Source organism: Salvelinus sp. IW2-2015, linkage group LG33 (genome assembly GCF_002910315.2).
Source record: "Salvelinus sp. IW2-2015 linkage group LG33, ASM291031v2, whole genome shotgun sequence".
In the NCBI taxonomy this organism is placed as follows: Eukaryota; Metazoa; Chordata; class Actinopteri; order Salmoniformes; family Salmonidae; genus Salvelinus; species Salvelinus sp. IW2-2015.
In genome coordinates this window covers 7,624,260-7,645,901 of record NC_036872.1, presented here as the reverse complement: position 1 = coordinate 7,645,901, position 21,642 = coordinate 7,624,260, and the positions used below count along the sequence as shown (strand labels likewise).

At 41.7% G+C, this 21,642-nt stretch overlaps 1 protein-coding gene across 1 annotated transcript; it reads left to right on the top strand.

Moving 5' to 3' along the window:
* Positions 1 to 382: 382 nt before the first annotated feature.
* On the top strand, positions 383 to 20,860 carry LOC111957835 (snRNA-activating protein complex subunit 4). Its single transcript, XM_023978863.2, has 25 exons — positions 383 to 469; positions 814 to 948; positions 3,152 to 3,192; positions 3,274 to 3,379; positions 3,492 to 3,523; positions 3,655 to 3,795; positions 3,899 to 4,024; positions 4,964 to 5,042; positions 5,164 to 5,245; positions 7,055 to 7,156; positions 7,377 to 7,449; positions 7,541 to 7,705; positions 7,985 to 8,135; positions 8,427 to 8,533; positions 10,200 to 10,294; positions 10,448 to 10,539; positions 10,646 to 10,731; positions 10,821 to 11,282; positions 13,090 to 13,179; positions 13,567 to 13,747; positions 13,894 to 13,964; positions 17,897 to 17,953; positions 18,103 to 18,142; positions 18,615 to 20,203; positions 20,299 to 20,860. Exons 2-25 carry the CDS (start codon positions 828 to 830, stop codon positions 20,398 to 20,400), a joined length of 4,191 nt encoding a protein of 1,396 aa, XP_023834631.1. The 5' UTR covers positions 383 to 469; positions 814 to 827; the 3' UTR covers positions 20,401 to 20,860.
* Positions 20,861 to 21,642: the final 782 nt, after the last annotated feature.

Here is a 21,642-nt window from a genome sequence, read left to right as displayed (position 1 = left end):
TCTTTGTGGACAACGATTCCCATTGTTATAGCGAAGAGACATGTAATCTTGTCAGTATATCGATAATCTTTGGTTTCAACAACGGAGCGACTCTGTACAAGGCTGTGACGTTTACTGTGATACCCGCGTTGCATTGTGGGTATTTTAGTATTGCAACGTAATATTTGATTATTTTAATCAAGTAATAGTATTTGAGTAGGAATATTCGATGAATATGTGTCTAAATTGTTTATGCATGATAAACAATAATATAATTTTAAAAACAACATAAACGTTGATTCTTTCACAGTTGCATTCTGGGAAATATGTTAATATTCCAGCAGTGTCGTTTGTAGCACGTAGAGATCTTAAGTGAAATAGAATGTCAGACAATTTCATTGGGACTTAGCTAGTTAAATATATTTGTTTCTACGTAATATTTGATGTATAACATAAGAAGACACATCTGTTAACTTGGATGACAGTCTTGGTAAGAAGCGTTTAGCAAGCTTTCAGATGCTCCTGGTCAAGACTGCATGGCTGGCTAGCTAGCTAAATTAGAACACTTTTGACTGATGCTGAAGTTGAGGGATGTTGCTTTTTTTTGCACGTTGGGTTTAGTTCAGGTGTTGTTTGCTAGTTACTAAGTTACGTTAGCTACCTGCAAATGTTGTGTTGCTGCTCGCGAATGGGTTTGGATTCCAGCACGCTCCCCCTGCTTCCTTTCAATGTCAGCTAGCTACTGTAACGTCCTGTATTTTCAATGCATATTGTCCTATAATAAATTGATCACTGGTTTTGTTATCATTCATTTTACATTGTTTTTTTTAAAAGGTGTCTCATCCATTATGTCCTCGGATGACCTTCTTGCACAGAGGGAGAAAGTTGAACGCCAGATTTTGGTGCTCGAGCGCACCCTTGGTCCCGAAAGCAACTCCATTGAACTATCTTCAGACAGTTGTTCATCTGGTGGGTATCTGAAGTATATTAAAGCAGTAAGTTAAGGGTGCGTGGGTAAAATCATTAGGGAAGCCATATTACAACCTATGTGTTGTGATAATTGCGTTGTTTGCTCTATAACCCTGTTAATTCATATCCTTGCGACCATGATATATATATATCTATACACCAATGTAATGAAACAAGCAGGGAGCAGGTCTCGAACCCTCGACCTTCTAGCCCGAAGTCCAGTGCGGATATCGACTGCCGCTCGAGCATGCTGTTGTGGCACAGTCGATAGTTCGCTGGACTTCGGGCTAGAAGGTTGAGGGTTGGAGACCTGCTCCCTGCCTGTTTCAGTATATTGGTGTCAGAAGTGATCGGACCTTGCCTCCACGACAGTGCGTGTGCTTGCGGTGAGCGCGTTCCTGTAAGACTTAGAGTCGCAAGCTAGCGTGAGGACGCGCTCTTTGAAAGGAGGGAGTAGTGTAACGACCCTGGGTTTATAAGCTCAGATATCGACTCTGCCGCTTGAGCATGCATTTGCAGCACAGCCGATAGGGCACTGGACTTCGGGCTAGAAGGTTGAGGGTTAGAGACCTGCTCCCTGCTGTTTCATTACAATATCTAGTAATGAAACAGGTAGGGAGCAGGTCTCGAACCCTCAACCTTCTAGCCCGAAGTCCAGCGCGCTATCGACTGTGCCCCAAAATAATTCTCAAGCGGCGGAGTCGATATCCACGCTTATAAACCCAGGGTCGTTACAATATATATATATAAGGCCGGGCGAGACTAAGAAGACAGTTGCAGAATAAATTCAACCACATCTTGGTTTATTACAAAACCGGTAGCAACCTCTGTCCCGTGAAGTCCACACAGCATATTGACAGTTACATGACCTAGCAAGTTAATGTTAACGAAATCTTCGGACCACTAAACAACTATTGATTTAGAACCACCGAGTTACCGCAAGTCGCAAATTTCAACATCATAAAATCTCCTCTGCTTAGTCTAATACAGTGACTATTTAGTCCAATTAATGTCAGCTAAATATGATGTGGCTGTCCATGGTTCTGATTTCTGTGCGTTTGTGCAAGTCGAAAAACATGGCTCACCCTACTTGTAGAGAAATGCCAATGACCTTTTTTTCATGTTGACGAAACGGTCTATCACTCTGTCATACAGTACATGCTTATGTTTTTTTGTTGTCCTAGGCTACCTGGCTAAAATGCTTGCTCACTAGCCTAACTTCTATTCATGGGCAACGTTAGCTAGTTAACATTAGCCTTCTACAGATTGAACTTCCACCCTCTAAGGCCAGGGCAACAACAATGTATGAATTAATGGTTGGATCAGAATCGCCATTATAATCATTGGCCAGTACGGCGAATTAAGTAAAACCACAAGTCCAAATCCCTATCTCCATGGCTAATTTAGGAATGGGTCAATTCTAGCTAGCTAGCCACCGGAGCACAACACCACAATGATGCAACTATTCATGGTTTTCTGTCAATGAGGTATGCGCTCAATGGGATTTGATAGGAGTGATGCCAAATCCAAGCTGGCTTCCCTTGACACTTTTTTGGTCGGCCAGGACCATTCACTGTTGAGCTCGCTCAGTTTAGCTCAACGCTGATTGGCACATTTTGTAATACATTTTTGGTCAAGGGAGGCCAGATGCTCACTGGCTTCCCATGCCTTCAATGTTAAGGGCGACAACAATGCCATACTCGTTTGGACCAGACCGCATCAGATAGATGGCTTCCATGTAGAGAGACAGAGGGGCGCTGTTTCGCTCGCTTGGATGCTTTCTCTTGTGAAGTACATTCAGCCTCTTGCAAATTGAAGGAAAATTATGAAACACAGAAAATGATTATGTTTATTCATTCTTTTTTTGGGAAGGGGGCGGGGGGTTGCTTCTGCATTATTGTTGCAGTGAGCTTGCAAAGAGAGACCCTGACCCCCAGTTTTTCAGACGTTATCGATCTAGGTTTCGCCTATGGATAATATTAAATGTATAGCAATTACAAATCATTGACTTGAATGGGTACTTCCATTCTATTAATTCTATTTCTAGCTTTTAATCATATCGATACCTTGAAAAACTGGACCCTAGTCTAATCATAGAATGCAATTTAGTCTCCACAACTCATTGGCTGTGTTTGCTTGGCTAAGGGCTTCCTAAATGTACTTTAACTTTTAATATATATATATTTTTTTTTGCTGTTGTCAGATGATGGATCAGACGATAATGCATCTCAACCAGAAGATTTGGTAAGACTCATTGACATCACCAATAGTACTGTGTGATTTATCTCAGATGAATTGAGAAATAATGTTAACCTGCTCTTCTAGGGTCCTCCGGGGAACCTGGAGGCAGAGCGGGAGCAAATACAGAGAGAGATTGAAGAGTTGGAGTGCACTCTTGGCCCAAATGCATCTAATGCTGAGATTCTGTCAGGTAGCCCTTGCCTTGTGTTCTTTAAACAGGTTATGCATTGTTTCATGAATACGTTTTCCTGCTAATATGCATTTCTACCACGTGTGACTTCTTTTATAATGTGTTGAAACAGATGAGGAGGTCCAAGGAAGTGAAACAGAATCGGTTCGTTTTGATTATCATTTTCACTATTCTACCACTCCAGTTTTCAGTTTATCACATGATGTAAATAATACAGTATGTAAAGTAAGGTGTCTGTAAAATACCTGCCCTCTCCTTTCTCCCACGTCTGGTAGAGCAAAGAGGACAGTGCTGAGGAGCTGGATCTACCCCAGAACACAGATACATGTCTGCAAATGAACCTTGTTTACCAGGAAGTGTTGAAAGAGAAATTAGAGGAGCTGGAGCGACTGTTATCAGACAATCAACACCAACAAGTAAGAGGCCAACAACTAAAAGCATACAGCTTTTCTTAAAGGTGCCGTATGGAATCTGTTAAATGAAGCTGTGCGATGTAATAATGTCCGTCTTTCCCAACAGAAAGAGATTATGACTCAGCTATCTGGCACAGGAACTCCCCAGGCTACCACATCTGGACAACCCACACTGAAGCTTTTCTTGGGGAGCTTTCTGAAGCCCTATTTCAAAGATAAAGTCACATTTCTGGTAGGTATCAGACTGCAGATTCAGTACAATATGAGCAGGGTCAGGCGGATATAGCTTTGGTCAAAGGTACAGTACCAGTCAAAAGTTTGGACACACCTACTCATTGAAGTGTATTTCTTTATTTGACTATTTTCTACATTGTAGAATAATAGTGAAGACATAAAAACGATGAAATAACTCATATGGAATCGTGTTGTAAACAAAAAAAGTGTGTAGAATCTCAAATATAAAATATATTTTGATTTGTTTAAAAGTAGCCACCCTTTTCCTTGATGACAGCTTTGCACCCTCTTGGCATTCTCTCAACCAGCTTCACCTGGAATGCTTTTCCAACAGTCTTGAAGGAGTTCCCACATATGCTGAGCACTTGTTTGATGCTTTTCCTTCACTCTGTGGTCAAACTCATCCCAAACCATCTCAATTGGGCACGCAGTCCGGTGATTGTGAAGGCTAGGTCATTTGATGTAGCACTCCATCACTCTCCTTCTTGATCAAATGTCCATTACACAGCCTGGAGGTGTGTTGGGTCATTCTTCTGTTGAAAAACAAATGATAGTGGAACTAAGCGCAAACCAGATGGGATGGCGTACCGCTGCACAATGCTGTGGTAGCCATGCTGGTTAAGTGTGCCTTGAATTCTAAATAAATCACTGACAGTGTCACCAGCAAAGCACCCCCATAACATCACACCTCCTCCTCCATGCTACATGGTGGGAGCCACACATGCGGTGAACATTCGTTCACCTACTCTGCATCTCACAAACACACGGCTGTTGGAACCAAAAATCTCTGATTTGGACTCATCAGACCAAAGGATAGATTTCCACCGGTCTGAAAATAGTAAAAATAAAGAAAATCCAAGAATGAGTAGGTGTGTCCAAACTTTTGACTGGTACTGTAGATCTCCATGTTTTAACATTACCTCTCCGACTCCCACAGGGCCCACCTGCTAATCCAGAAGCCAGAGAGAAGATGAGTAAAAGGATCGGACCTACTGACGACGTCAAGATGAAAAGATGTGAGTACAAAAATAATAATTGTTAGACCTTAGTGCTTCTTGCGTCCTTGTTATGTGACATCACCACTATCAGAATGTGGCGTCTTGATTACTTTTTAAATTGCCGATTTTGTATTTTCAGGGGAAGGGTGGCAGAAGACTCTGCTGATAAATGCTGTCATGAAAGACAGCATGAAACGCATGATACAGCCCAAGCTGTCCAAGTAAGTAAAGAGTAAAGGGTTGTTTTCCCCTGAAGAGTATTTTATATATTTTTAGATTCATCATGTACAGTGCCGATAGAAAGTCTACACCCACTTGAGCCTATGGAAGAATCGATTAACTTTTTTCACATTTTGTTGCGTTTTAAAGTGGGATTGAAATAGCAAATTTTTGGGGTTGTTGATCTACATAAAACACCGTAGTGTCAAAGCGAAAAGAAAATGCATATTTAAAAACTTTTTTTTTTTTTTTAAGTATAGTTTTTGTATAAGTATCACCCACTTTTTTTAGGCAAGACTAAATTAGTTCAAAAGTCAAATTTGGCTTAAATCACAGAAGTTATATGGATTCTGTGTGAAATAATAGGGGTTGACATAATTTTTGAATGACTACCTCTGTCCTCCATAAATACAACATCTGTAAGGTCCCAGTCAACTATTGAATTTCAAGCACAGATTCAACTACAAAGACCAGGGAGATTTTCGAAAGCCTTGTAAAGAACGGCAGTGATTGGTAGATGGGTAACAATAACAAATCAAACATTTTAATATATGTCAAGTTAATAATGATGTTGTGGATGATATATTAAACCACCCAGACACATACAAGATTCAGTCGTCCTTCTGAACTGAGCTTCAGGACAGGAAGGACACTTCTTAGGGATGTCACCCATGAGGCAATAGGTGATTTTTAAAAGGCTGCAGAGTGTGGCTGTGATGGGAGAATTGAGGATGGATCAACAACATTGTAGTGACTCAAAAATAATGACCTAAAGGACAAGAAGAAAAATATGCAGAATTAAAAAAATATTCCAAAACATGAATGTGTATTTAACAAGGCACAAAAGTAATACTGCGGAAAAAAACATGTCAAAGGAGTAGAGTTTTTGGCCTAAATGCAAAGCCTTATGTTTAGGGCAATGTGGTGGCTGCATCATGGTATGGGTATGCTTGACATCAACAAAGACTGGGGAGTTTTTCGGGATGGAGCTAAGCAAAGGCAAAATCCTAAAGGAAAACCTGCTTCAGTCTGCTTTACCCCAGACACTAGGAGAGGAATTCACATTTCAGCAGGACGATAAACTACAACACAAAGCCACACCTACACTGGAGTTGCTTACCAAGAAGACAGTGAATGTTCCTGAGTGGCCAAATTACAGTTTTGACTTAAATCTGCTTGAAAATCTATAGCAAGACTGGAAAATGTACATCTAGTCATGATCCCCAACATCTTGACAGAGCTTGAAGAATTTAGAAAATAATAATCGGCAAATATTGCACACTTGCTGAAGGTGTTTTTAACGTGTATTGACTCGGTGAATACTTCACGGTATATTAGTGTGTTAAGTTTTTATTAATCTTTTAAAAATATTATAATTTTTCTTCCACTGACAGAGTATTTTATGTAGATCATTGACAAAATTACAATTAAATTAATTTAAATCTTACTTTGTAAAGCAACAAAATGTGAAAAAAGTATAGATGGATTTTGAAGTGGTAATGTGTTATTCGCTCCTGTGCTTTTCAAAATGTAGCAAATCTTCAGATTTTTACACAGGGTGTATTAAATGTAGGTTAACACTTATTGAGGATTGGTGTCGGCCCGTCTGGAGGCTTTAACAACTGAAAACGTTCTACTCTGGCTGAAAATAGTAGTGCAGACCTATCATAGCTGTTGTATTTTATTCCTCTTTGTTTGGTGTTTTCAAGCACTTTGAGATTATTTCTGTAAAGAAGTAAAGAAGTTGAATAGATTATGATTATTAACCCAATGGCCGTCATGAATGACATAAAGTTTCTTTTGTCTCATAGGGTGGAATACCTTACACAGAAAATGGTCAACGCTGAAAATGTGGAAAAGCAAATCCTGCGGAAACAAATCACTGAAATTGAAAAGGACATTCAGGCCATCAGGTGATTACCGTCATAACTCTTTAATGGGAAATAATGATCTAGCCTGTTAATTCCAAGATGCGTCAGGTTATCTTGCCAGACAGGTCTGTTTGGAGTTTGTTCTCACTGTACACGACGCGGTTAAATGGATTTGAATTGTTTAATCAATATGTATTGTAATGTTCATTCCTGAGTCAAACCATTGCTGTATAACTGTTTCCGGATCTGCTTTACCTTGCAGTGCACTGAAGGAGGATGACTTGATGGGTGGCCGCTATGATGAGCATGATTGGCAAAAGATTTCAAATATTGATGTGGGTTGAGTAACTTCTGTCATCTCCCCCGTTAGTTTTCCTGTTGTTTAAAAGGCGTAAGTGTTGACTCTGAAATCGTATTCCTATCCAGTTTGAAGGCATCCGTGAAGCTGAACACATAAAAAGCTTTTGGCAGAACTACCTGCATCCCTCCATTAACAAAGCCAGTTGGAAGGAAAACGAAATTGAGATGCTCAAGAAAGTCGCTGTAAAACATGGGCACCACAACTGGGATCAGATTGCTGATAAACTTGGGGTAAGAGCAGGCGTATAGTATGGGCCAATCATGACTCATGGTCATTACCCCTTCCTATCAGAGGCGCTATTTCCAGTCCTGATTTGCACAGTGATTGATTGGGCTTTGCTTAGAGATAAGTGCCTGACTGATCTGTTAAAGTTTCTCTGTACTAGGTAGATCAAGTGTAATTCCCCGAACGTCTTAACACAAACCATTTCTTTGAATGTGTAAACGATTCAGCGTTATACATTCTGAACTCATGTCCGTCCCCCCCCCCCCCCCSRCRSRCSCKCACAGKCCAACAGGACAGCCTTCATGTGTCTCCAGACGTACCAGCGCTACATCTGCACCGACTTCAGGAGGAGGAGGTGGGGCAGCGTGGAGGACGAGATCCTTCGAGAGCTGGTGGAGAAGATGCGTATCGGGAACTTCATCCCGTACACCCAGAGTAAGTCCCCGCCACCCAGTGTACACCCTGGGGTTTTACGCATGAACATTTTTTATTGTTTGTGCACATCGATGACGGTTGTTGTTATTGATGTCCCCTTCACTGTTATGCTCCAGTGGGGCGAAAAGCTCTCGAGATACTACTTACTGTCCACTGCTCTAGTCTACTAACTAGTTTCTCTCGACAAAGTGCTTGTTCAATACAAGATACTGTAGCTTGTCGTTGTAGTGCATCGTGTGTTGGGTTCTGGAAATTTCACTTGCTTTCTCCGTGATTTCTGTTTTACTCCAGTCTCCTATTTCATGGAGGGCCGGGATTCATGCCAGCTGATGTATCGGTGGACTCAGGTTCTGGACCCCACCCTCAAAAAAGGCTATTGGTCTAAAGAAGAAGATGAGGTATGGTCAGGAGGGTTTGGGGATTTTTTTGTTGGGAAATTGATGTGATTCATTGAATCTGTTACAAGGACATTTTGAGATATGTACACTACCATTCAAAAGTTTGGGGTCACTTAGAAATGTCCTTGTTTTCCATGAAAACATACATGAAATGAGTTGCAAAATGAATAGGAAATATAGTCAAGACGTTGACAAGGTTATAAATGTTTTTTTTAAATTGAAATAATAACTTTGCTTTTGTCAAAGAATCCTCAATTTGCAGCAATTACAGCCTTGCCGACCTTTTGGCATTCTAGTTGTCAATATGTTGAGGTAATCTGAAGAGATTTCACCCAATGCTTCCTGAAGCACCTCCCACTAGTTTGATTGGCTTGATAGGCACTTCTTACGTACCATACGGTCAAGCTGCTCCACCAACAGCTCAATAGGGTTGAGATCCGGTGACTGTGCTGGCCACTCCATTATAGACAGAATACCAGCTGACTGCTAATTCCCTAAGTCGTTCTTGCATAGTTTGGAGCTGTGCTTTGGGTCATTGTCCTGTTGTAGGAGGAAATTGGCTCCAATTTAAGTGCCGTCCACAGGGTATGGCATGGCGTTGCAAAATGGAGTGATAGCCTTCCTTCTTCAAGATCCTTTTTACCCTGTACAAATCTCCCACTTTACCACCACTAAAGCACCCCCAGACCATCACATTGCCTCCACCATGCTTGACAGATGGCGTCAAGCACTCCTCCAGCATCTTTTGTTTTTCTGCGTCTCACGAATGTTCTTCTTTGTGATCCGAACACCTCAAACTTAGATTTGTCTGTCCATAACACCTTTTTCCAATCTTCGTGTGTCTGTGTTCTTTTGCCCATCTTAATCTTTTATTTTTATTGGCCAGTCTGAGATATGGCTTTTTCTAGAAGGCCAGCATCCCGGCGTTGCCTCTTCACTGTTGACGTTGAGACTGGTGTTTTGCGGGTACTATTTAATGAAGCTGCCTGTTGAGGACTTGTGAAGCGTCTGTTTCTCAAACTAGACACTAATGTACTTGTCCTCTTGCTCAGGTGTGCACCAGGGCCTCCCACTCTTTCTATTCTGGTTAGAGCCCGTTTGCACTATTCTGTGATGGGAGTAGTACACGGCGTTGTACGAGATCTTCAGTTTCTTGGCAATTTCTCACATGGAATTGCCTTCATTTCTCCGAACAAGAACAGACTGACAAGTTTCAGAAGAAAGTTTCTGTTTCTGGCCATTTTGAGCCTGTAATCGAACTCACAAATGCTGATGCTCCAGATACTCAACTAGTCTAAGGCCAGTTTTATTGCTTCTTCAATCAGGACAACAGTTTTCAGCTGTGCTAACATAATTGCAAAAGGGTTTTCTAATGATCAATTAGCCTTTTTAAAATGATAAACTGATAATGGGCCCCTGTACGCCTATGTAGATATTCCATAAAAAATCTGACGTTTCCAGCTACAATAGTCATTTACAAGATTAACAATGTCTACATTGTATTTCTGATCAATTTGATGTTATTTTTATGGACAATTTTATGTTATTTGAATGTTCTTTTTCTTTCAAAAACAAAGACATTTCTAAGTGACCCCAAACTTTTGAACCGTAATGTATAGTAATTTGTTAATGTAAGTTGTGCTCCGATTTTTGGTTGTTGTTGCAGATGCTACTGAGAGCAGTGGCTAAACACGGGGTGGGGAACTGGTGGAAAATCCGTCAGGATGTGCCTGGCAGAAATGATGGCCAGTGTAGGGACAGGTGAGGACTAATATGGACTGATCGATGGCCAATGTATTAGCTCTAAACTTTCACAACATTCCCTGACCATTTCCCTGATGGCCAACCCATTTTAGTTAACTCAAAAGTGTTAGAACATACGGTCACTAACAAAAACTTGGTTTTATTCTGTAGGTACGTGGACGTCCTGGTTGGGAACGTGAAGAAGGGGCCCTTTGACGAGAAGGAAAAGGCACAGCTCAGACTATTGGTGGAGAAATATGGACGTAGGAATTGTTATAGAAAGCTGACTCGCACAGAAACTATATCAAAATAATCCATCGTCTTTCTTGATAATAATCATCTAACAGTTCATTTTGTCCTTTTTTATAGGTAAATGGTCTAAGATAGCTGCCGAGATTCCCAACAGAATTGACTGCCAGGTCCTTCATCAGTGGAGGAGAATGACCGGGTACAAGGTCAGTGTTGACTATGTAGCGTTCATGTCCCTCTTAACTCAATCTGTGACACTGGACACAGTTAATTCTTCTCTTGTTTTTGTAAACAGCCCAGACAGAGGGACAGAAGGAAAAGAGCATTGCAGCGAACGAGAAAGGTCGCGGCTGTGAGGAGCATCAAGAGTCAGTTGATGAGGCTAGACGATGATGTGCACTCAAGCTCCGACGAGGAGGAGAACGTCGAGATTGAGTTTATGGACAGTGACGACGAGAAGGAACAGAAGTTCATTGAACCGCACTGGTCTGATCAGGAAAGTGACATTATCAAAGACTACACCCAACCAGACATGGAGCAATGGATCCCCGTGCTAGAGAAGGAGTTTGAAGGGCTGGGGAAGGTGAGGAGCATGATGGTTGAACGGCCCAGCAAGAACACAGCGCAAGAGCAGGCAACGACGGACAGCCAGGATGCAGCACGCAAGGTCGTAGTGGTACGTTCCACCATCCTGGACCGCTTTGATAAGCCTGCTGCCACTGTCATCGGACAAAACCCCCCAATACTAGCAAAGAAGGTACCGGCATTTATTTATTTCTAAACAGTCATGTGGTGTGTTGCACCATTATGTGTTTAACTTATGCACATTTTCAACACCTGTCCCTATTGTCATTTTGTTCCTAAATAGCACTCATCATAAAGCACACTGGATCTGCATTGGTAACCATAAATATTTACTTAATCAGAGTGTATCACTAAACAGGATCATTAAGCTAGGCAATTAACTTCTTATGGCTGGGATCCCGTTAACGGGATCGATATGACAATAGCCAGTGAAAGTGCAGGACGCCATATTCAAAACAACAGAAATCTCATAATTAAAATTCCTCAAACAAGTATTTTACACCATTTTAAAGATAAACGTGTTGTTAATCCCACCACAGTGTCCTATTTCAAAAAGGCTTTACTACGAAAGTACACCAAACGATTGTTAGGTCAGCACCTAGTCACAGAAAAACACAGCCATTTTTCCAGCCAAAGAGAGGAGTCACAAAAAGCAGAAATAGAGATAAAATTAATCACTAACCTTTGATGATCTGCATCAGATGACACTCATAGGACTTAATGTTACACAATACATGTATGTTTTGTTCGATAAAGTTCATATATAAAAATCTGAGTTTACATTGGCGCGTTACGTTCAGTAGTTCCAAAACATCTGGTGATTTTGCAGAGGGCCACATCAATTTACAGAAATACTCAAAATAAACATTGTTAAAAGATACAACTATTATGCATGGAATTATAGATACACTTCTTAATGCAACCGCTATGTCAGATTCCAAAAAAGCTTTACCGAAAAAGCACACCATACAATAATCTGAGTACAGCGCACAGACAACAAATCAAGCCATACAGATATCCGCCATGTTGTGAAGTCAACAAAGTCAGAAATAGTATTATAAATATTCACTTACCTTTGATCTTCATCAGAATGCACTCCCAGGAATCCCAGTTCCACACTAAATGCTTGAGTTGTTCGATAAAGTACATAATTTATGTCCAAATACCTCCTTTTTGTTCGCGCATTTAGCCCAGTAATCCAAATTCATGACGCGCGAGCAGACAAAGTCAAAAAGTTCCGTTACAGTCCGTAGAAACATGTCAAACGATGTATAGAATCAATCTTTAGGATGTTTTTATCATAAATCTTCAATAATGTTCCAACCGGAGAATTCCTTTGTCTTCAGAAATGCAATGGAACGCAAGCTAACTCTCACTTGAACGCGCATGGTCAGCTCATGGCACTCTGCCAGGCCCCTGACTCAAAGAGCCCTCATTCCCCCCTCCTTCACAGTAGAAGCATCAAACAAGGTTCTAAAGACTGTTGACATCTAGTGGAAGCCGTAGGAAGTGCAATATGACCAATATCCCACTGTATATTCGATAGGCGACGAGTTGAAAAACTACAAACCTCAGATTTCCAACTTTCTGGTTGGATTTTTTCACAGGTTTTTGCCTGCTATACTCACAGACATAATTCAAACAGTTTTAGAAACCTCAGAGTGTTTTATATCCAAATATACTAATAATATGCCAATCTTAGCTTCTGGGACCGAGTAGCAGGCAGTTTACTCTGGGCACTTTATTCATCCAAGCTACTCAATACTGCCCCCAGCCTTAAGAAGTTTTAACATTAATCAGCGGTTTGGCATGTGGCGTCAATTACACCATGCTCATTTTAAAGTGAGTGTCACTGTTTATGACCTCTGAAATATGATTATTATTTTAGAATATGTTGGTAAGTTAGCAAGCTAACCCATTGATCCGGCTTTGTGACATAAAGTAGCATGTGACATTCTCTGTACGTGTTCCTTCTAAAGGATTACAACAGTGACCTGGCCATGCTGAAGGTGTGCTACGGAGAGGTGAGAAACCTGATCGCTTGGAAGAAAACCAATGCCAGAAAACACGTAAGTCGCAAGGTGACACTCTTTGTGGTGAAACAGGTGTTTCAATTGCTTTTTTTATTTTTATCCCAAACAAAGTTGTTTCCAGTGGGTACATTTTTATTCATTTGTCTGTATACATTTTAATAAAAATATGTTGCTTATTATTATTACAATCCATCAATGCATCTGACCATTTCATACAAATACGTAGATTATAAACTGTTGAATCAAGGTTAGAAGGGAGTGAACAAAATATGTTGTCATAGTTGTGTGCTCGACACGTTAGTTACATGGCCCATCCAGCTCAATCTATGACACAGATTTAGCTTTGTTAGTACAGAGGTCTTCTCCTTGAGAAGCCTGTGATACAGGTCTTCTGTTTTCTATCCCATGCATTTGTCTCTGCAGAAAAACAGTGGGTCTATGAGCGGTGAAGAGGGGACAGCCAACAAGTCCTCAAGACAAAAGGAGTCCTCTGCCAACAGTGAAACCTGCATCACTCTCAACTATTCCCTTCAGTTGGCAGTCACTCCCTGGGTGGGCAATGTGCTTATGCCCCCACCACCCTCTTCAAACAAGCGCCGTGAAGGTACTTTACGAGGTGTCAAGGCAATAAGTCACAACTACTCTCTCACTTGTAGAAAACGACAATTTGCATTTTGGTGGCTTCATAATTGTTGTTTCAGGACTGAACCGATGACTTGACTTGATCCTACGATCTCTTGTTTTTTTTAGCGGACATGGTGCGAGAGAGAGCAGAGAGCATTGGACTCACCAATAGCCCAGTGTTCTTGTTCTTTCTGCAGGTAGGGAATGAACCCACAAATATAACATTTTCTATGAATGAGCACAATTATGTAATTTCATATTATGCCAGTCAGGTTTTACTTAAGGATTCAAGCTCCTAGGCCAGCGTTTCCCATACTAGGGGTCGAGATCGCCTGATTTGAAAATAGGGTCGTGAGAGAAACTCTGAAGTGAAATAAATGATATTGTGCTTGGTTAATAGAACCGGGGGTTACGTCACAGTGGTTGTGGTTGTAATAAACGGGGGGGGGGGGGTAATGTTTTCTTCCTACAAATGTGCCTCTATCTTTTGAACCATTTAAGCTACAAAATATCACTGAACGACTTTCAGGAACACATTCACTGAATGTACAAAACATTAAGGACAGCTGCTCTATCCATGATATAGACCTGCCAGGTGGAAACGATGATCCCATATTGATGTCACTTGTTAAATCCACTTCAATCAGTGTAGATGAAGGAGAGAAGACGGGTTAAAGAAGGATTTTTAATCCTTGAGACAATTGAGACATGGATTGTGTATGTGTGCCATTCAGAGGGTGAATGGGCAAGATAAAATAGTTAAGTGCCTTTGAACGAGGTATGGTAGATGCCAAGTGCACCGGTTTGTGTCAAGAACTGCAACGCTGCTGTTTTTTTAACCTTCAACAGTTTCCTGTGTGCATCAAGAATGGTCCACCACCCAAAGGACATCCAGCCAACTTGACACAACTGTGGGAAGCATTGTAGTAAACATGGGCCAGCATCCCTGTGGAATGCTTTCGACACATTGTAGAGTCCATGCCCTGACGAATTGAGGCTGTTCTGAGGGCAAAAAAGGGGGGAGTGCAAATAAAATATTAGGAATGTGTCCTTAGTGTTTTTTGTACACTCAGTGTATATTTACCCACAAGCCGAGCAGGACTCATTAGGACAGAGTGAACAGACCAGGCACTAACTCAGACTGGAGGGAAAAAATAACATCAATGATGTTCTTTTCTACACAAAATATCATTCAAAATTCTTGCCTGATGATTGTCTGTACTTGCCAATACCTTTCTGATGCATTTCAGTCATTCACCATACTACCTTCGTATTGAAATACGGTACTGTCAAAAGTAGTGTCAGACTGATTTGTAATAGACTGAATAGAATTAAAAAGTAAACATTGGCTGATTACATTCACTTTTTTATATTCAAATTGGGTCATGGGCCAAAAAGGTTTGCGAACCCCTGATGTAGGCCTATGCAGATATTCTGTCCAGTATAGTAACATACACTACCGTTCAACAGTTTGGGGTCACTTAGAAATGTCCTTGTTTTTGAGAAAGACGCCTCACAAGTCCTCAACTGGCAGCTTCATTAAATAGTACCCGCAAAACACCAGTCTCAACTTCAACAGTGAAGAGGCGACTCCGGGATGCTGGCCTTCTAGGCAGAGTTGCAAAGAAAAAGCCATATCTCAGACTGGCCAATAAAAAAATTAACAATTAAGATGGGTAAAAGAACACAGACACTGGACAGAGGAACTCTGCCTAGAAGGCCAGCATCCCGGAGTTGCCTCTTCACTGTTGATGTTGAGATTGGTGTTTTGCGGGTACTATTTAATGAAGCTGCCAGTTGAGGACTTGTGAAGCGTCTGTTTCTCAAACTAGACACTCATGTACTTGTCCTCTTGCTCAGTTGTGCATTAGGGCCTCCCTCTCCTCTTTCTATTCTGGTTAGAGCCAGTTTGCGCTGTTCTGTGAAGGGAGTAGTACACAGTGTTGTACGAGATCTTCAGTTGCTTGGCAATTTCTCGCATGGAATAGCCTTCATTTCTCAGAAAAAGAATAGACTGACGAGTTTCAGAAGAAAGGTCTTTGTTTCTGTCCATTTTGAGCCTGTAATTGAACCCACAAATACTGATGCTCCAGATACTCAACTAGTCTAAGGCCAGTTGTATTGCTTTTTTAAATCAGAACAACAATTTTCAGCTGTGCTAACATAATTGCAAAAGGGTTTTCTAATGATCAATTAGCCATTTTAAAATGATAAACTTGGATTATCTAACACCATGTGCCATTGGAACACAGGAGTGATGGTTGCTGATAATAGGCCTCTTTACGCCTATGTAGATATTCCATAAAAAATCTGGGGTTTCCAGCTACAATAGTAATTTACAACATTAACAATGTCTACAGTCGTGGCCAAAAGTTTTGAGAATGACACAAATATACATTTTCACAAAGTCTGCTGCCTCAGTTTGTATGATGGCAATTTGCATATACTCCAGAATGTTATGAAGAGTGATCAGATGAATTGCAATTAATTTCAAAGTCCCCCTTTGCCATGCAAATGAACTGAATCCCCCAAAAACAATTCCACTGCATTTTAGCCCTGCCACAAAAGGACCAGCTGACATCATGTCACTCTGTCATGCTGATTGAGTTCAAATAACAGACTGGATGCTTGGAATCATCAATCATTCCTCTGTCAACCGTGGTTATCTGCAAGGAAACACGTGCCGTCATCATTGCTTTGCACAAAAAGGGCTTTACAGGCAAGGATATTGCTGCCAGTAAGATTGCACCTAAATCAACCATTTTATCAGATCATCAAGAACTTCAAGGAGAGCGGTTCAATTGTTGTGAAGAAGTCTTCAGGGTGCCCAAGAAAGTTCAGCAAGCGCTAGGACCGTCTCCTAATGTTGATTCAGCTGCGGGACCGGGGCACCACCAGTACAGCGCTTGCTCAGGAATGGCAGCATGCAGGTGTGAGTGCATCTGCACTCACAGTGAGGCGAAGACTTTTGGAGGATGGCCTGGTGTCAAGAAGGGCAGCAAAGAAGCCACTTCTCTCCAGGAAAAACATCAGGGACAGACTGATATTCTGCAAAAGGTACAGGGGTTGGACTGCTGAGGACTGAGGTAAAGTCATTTTCAAAAAGCTTGTCTGGAAAAGACAAGGTGAGCGCTACCATCAGTCCTGTGTCATGCCAACAGTAAAGCATCCTGAGACCATTCATGTGTGGGGTTGCTTCTCAGCCAAGGGAGTGGGCTCACTCACAATTTTGCCTAAGAACACAGCCATGAATAATGAATGGTACCAACACATCCTCCGAGAGCAACTTCTCCCAACCATCCAGGAACAGTTTGGTGACGAACAATGCCTTTTCCAGCATGATGGAGCACCTTGCCATAAGGCAAAAGTGATAACTAAGTGGCTCGGGGGAACAAAACATCGATATTTTGGGTCCATGACCAGGAAACTCCCCAGACCTTAATCCCATTGAGAACTTGTGGTCAATGCTCAAGAGGCAGGTGGACAAACAGAAACCCACAAATTCTGACAAACTCCAAGCATTGATTATGCAAGAATGGGCTGCCATCAGTCAGGATGTGGCCCAGAAGTTAATTGACAGCATGCCAGGGCAGATTGCAGGTGTCTTGAAAAAGAAGGGTCAACACTGCAAATATTGACTCTTTGCATCAACTTCATGTAATTGTCAATAGAATCCTTTGACACTTATGAAATGCTTGTAATTATACTTCAGTATTCCATAGTGACATCTGACAAAAATATCTGAAGCAGCAAACTTTGGAAATTAATATTTGTCATTCTCAAAACTTTTGGCCACGACTGTACACTGTATTTCTAATAAATTTGATGTTATTTTAATGGACAAAAAATTTGCTTTTCTCTCAAAAACAAGGACATTTCTAAGTGACCCCGAACTCTTGAAAGGTAGTGTACAGGAAAGATTGAACACGTTTTACAAATGTTCTTTATTGGCATATCAAGAGCACATGACTAGTTATTATGGTACACAATGCATCATAACATCAGCCCACAATATCTGAAAAGGGTTAACTGATTATAATACCATATTTTGAAGCCGTTGTCAGCGATCCTGATAGTATGACCAATATATTATGCATGGCTCATTTTCTAATGTTGTGATCTGAAACAGGTCCTCCGTTTAGATGCAGAAGGCTGTAAGCAGATCATTAAAATGCGTAACAACCAAGTGAGTATAATTTACTACACTATAAACAAAAAGTTCTTATACTTTACAACCTTCATACGGTTTTACATTTTTGCATCTAAAGTCATTTCTACTTATAATCAATTTGAACAGGGCTTATTGTAACAATTGTGTCTATTTATCTGTTTCAGGTGGTACTCATGGGAAACAAATCTTGGGAAGTGAAACAGGGTAACATCATATTTGTATATGGCCTTGAATATGTCATACCCTCACTTCCGCATCGTTTACCATTCTGTTTTGAATTGACTTCGTGATTGTTTCATGAAATTCATGTTAACAGGGTAACATGTCAGTTAAGATATAAAATGATGTGTGTTTTGTAGAGGAATTTTCTTCTACCAGATGCCTTTTATGAAGTTCTGTGCTTGAAGACCAGTGCGCTATGTCTTTGGGCATTGAAGACCATAAAAAAAAAACGACCAACATTTAAAAACTACAAGGCTGAGGGGCAGTCACTTCCTGGTTACTTTCAGTGTATTTTTTACAACCCAAAATCACTTATACATTAGCTAAGAGACTCAGTACTCAGATCAGTGATGGTCAACTGCACAGTATTTATTTTTTTATTTTTTAATACATCTTTTCATCGATATTACATTTATATGTGAGTTTAATGTAAATACCCCCTGTTTTTATTTAGTTTTTCTAGCTTCATTGAAAAACCCAAAGCAACGCCATGGTCCCAGAACAGTGGCCAGTATGCTAAACCAGAAGGGAAACGAGCAGCAGAACAGTAAGCAGCAGAACAGTCAACTTGTGATGATCCCTCAGACCTTTGTCATTGCACCGCCTGTAGTACAGTCCATCCCACATCCTGCGGTCCCCTCCACTCCAACTTCCAGACAACAACTCATGCCTTCCGCACTTACCCAACTCAGACCCTCTACCCCCAGCCTACCCATACCCTCAACACCTGGTCAACTTATACCCTCGACCACCAACCAACCTATACTCCCTGCTCCCCTTTCCCTTTCCAACCAATCCTCAACTACAATAGACCGGGTGAATGAGGAGGCTAATGAGAATCATTCAGGAAAAAAACGCAATCGTAAACCTACTGAGAAAGCACAGGCCCTCAAGGATGCTGCGATTGCTAAAAAGTCTGTGGAAGAGTCGCCCAAACGCAAGAAAGCCCGTACCAAAGAGAGCCTAGTTGTCCAGTCTAACGTGGTTATGTCCCCTCCACAAACTGCCTGGGTACTGATGCCCATTGGACTTGTGCCAATCAGTGGCATTGGCATCCAGATGACACCTCAGAATCTACCACGAAATGCTCTTGCACCTGCTTGTCCATCTCCTATTATTATCAACCAGCAAGTCCCTCTAACACTAAATGCTGCTGCAACACAGGCCTCTCCCAATATGACCTATGTCTGCCCATCTCCCTCTACGCCTAAAGACCCATCTGCCCCCATGGTATCTCCTGCCTCATCCATAGCACAGGGAACTGCCTCCCCATCTGTTTTAAACTCTCTCTCCACCTCCATTACCATCACAAGCAACACTGCTCTAAGAATGACCAACCCAGTGAAACGCATGAGAATAACCAACCCAGTCATGCAGACTGTGGCAACCACTTGTCCTCAGCTCAATGCAGTTTCACCTGTTCCCATGAACACGGTCATCTCGGCTCCCATCAGACCACAGACTGGCCATCCACAAGCTTTAGTCCTCAACGTCCCTCCAGGCTCCCTTCCAGCCTCATTCCCACAGGGAGGAGGCCTCCGAATCGTGCAGCTTAACCAGCCTAAAAGTGTCCCTCCACCCCGCAATCCGGAGCTAATGCAGTTTGATCCCAACCTGATGTTCACGGAGGACCCGGCACAAGTGAGAGAGTGGTTGAGCGGCAAGCGAGGAGTTGCGCTTCCGGATTTGGACGTCACTCTGCCCTACCTACCCCCCTTTGTCAGCAGTCTTAATACCCTATCGGGTCTCCTGAAATGTAAAAAGACGTTGGCAGTTCGTGCAATGCAGCTCCTGCCCCCAGAGGAGAAAGAGAGCCAGGAAGAGCAGCAGCAGGTAGCTGTAGTGCGGAGCTTTGTGGCAGAGCGCTTCAGCCATAACCCAGGCTACCTGCTCCTGAAGGCTCGCTTCTTGTCCTGTTTCACCATGCCTGCTCTTTTGGCTACTATCAATCCAGTGAAACTCTCCAAGTCCCCCACCTCGGACCACGGTGATGTGGAGGAGGAACCTTTCAGGAACCGTCCAGTGGAGCAGACAACACTCCAGGTGAGTTCAGTCTCAAACCATGTGTTCGTAAACACTGCCATGCTGTCCTCCTCCTTTCACTGAACCACTGAGCTTGTGTTATGATCTTTTCTCAGGCTCCTCTGCTAAGCACTGACGGAAAAGGACCTCCTGCCACCTCCTTCTCTGGAATCACCACAAGAAATAAAAGTCGCAACCTCAACACGAACACAGAGTAAATGGAATCGTTTTGGAATGATGTGTGGTCTTACGGGTTAACCAGGTTTTGTGTTTGAAAGTTCTTGCCAATTTTGTTGTGATGTCACTGTCATAGAAAGCAATGTTACTGGAATTGATAGAAGATAGCAGTGGATAGCTGTATTCTATGTCACTCAATACAGAATAGTTCAGACAAATTTTAAGCTGTCGATTTGCACTAAACCAGTGGACACCAACCTGTTCTGAGTCAAGATCACTTTGAGTCAAAATGCATGTCGATCTACTGCTCATATTTTAAATAAACATGACTTAAAAAATGTAAGCCTACGCAACATTAACCAGTTAAAAACAGTTATGTAGCCATGAAGTTAGTGCAGTAGGCTATAGGCCCCAATACATTATCACTGCATATTCGTTCTGCTTGAATTACCCTGGCAATGTTCTTCTCAGACCATTTTGAAAATAAATATATCTATCACACACACCATTTGGTATATAATCACACTGGTAATAGATCATTTGTTTTATTACTTGTGAGGCACAGCTGAGTGAGCATAATTTGCTCAAAATTTATACTGGACTGATGGCCTGCATCTGATGGTCAATCTGAGGAGAAGGAGCAGCTCTGAGGCTTCCTCACCTGACTCGCCATCCCTCCGCTCTCCCGCCCTCTGCTGAGAAAAGGGGACACAGTCTTCCAGCTGATGGCAAAAGTCAAGTTGCACTGCATTATTTCTGCCTCGTGCACAAATGAATGTTGTTACTCCTATGACCAGAGAAAGTGAAATATTCCTCAATATTAAAGAGAAGCAGCCAATAATAACACAAGCTTATCGGGATGCTTTTCTATACTCATTCATTGCAGCTGCAGTGCTGATTGTAGCGTGATTGGAAGTAGGGGGAACGTGCATTCTATGATGGCCTATAAAAGTGTTGACAGGGCTGAATAATTTAAAGTTATAAACATGAACTTATAAAAACAGCAGCTCTTTGCTGTATTCGTTGAGTCTCTCTAGTCATGGTTTTTAAATCTGACAGTATTGACTTTGCTGTGAGTTCAAGGCTTCTGTTTACAGTCTAAGGCACAAGGACACTGCAGACATGGTGATCTGAGATATCTGATTGGTCAGTGGCAGGCCTATAGGTTCACTTGATTTGCTCTACCTTCAGACACATGAAAATGTTAAAAATGGGAACACAGTCCTTCCTGTGCTAGGGCTGCTGAATCAAGTGCACCTACTGCCAACAGTGCGAGAAAAAAA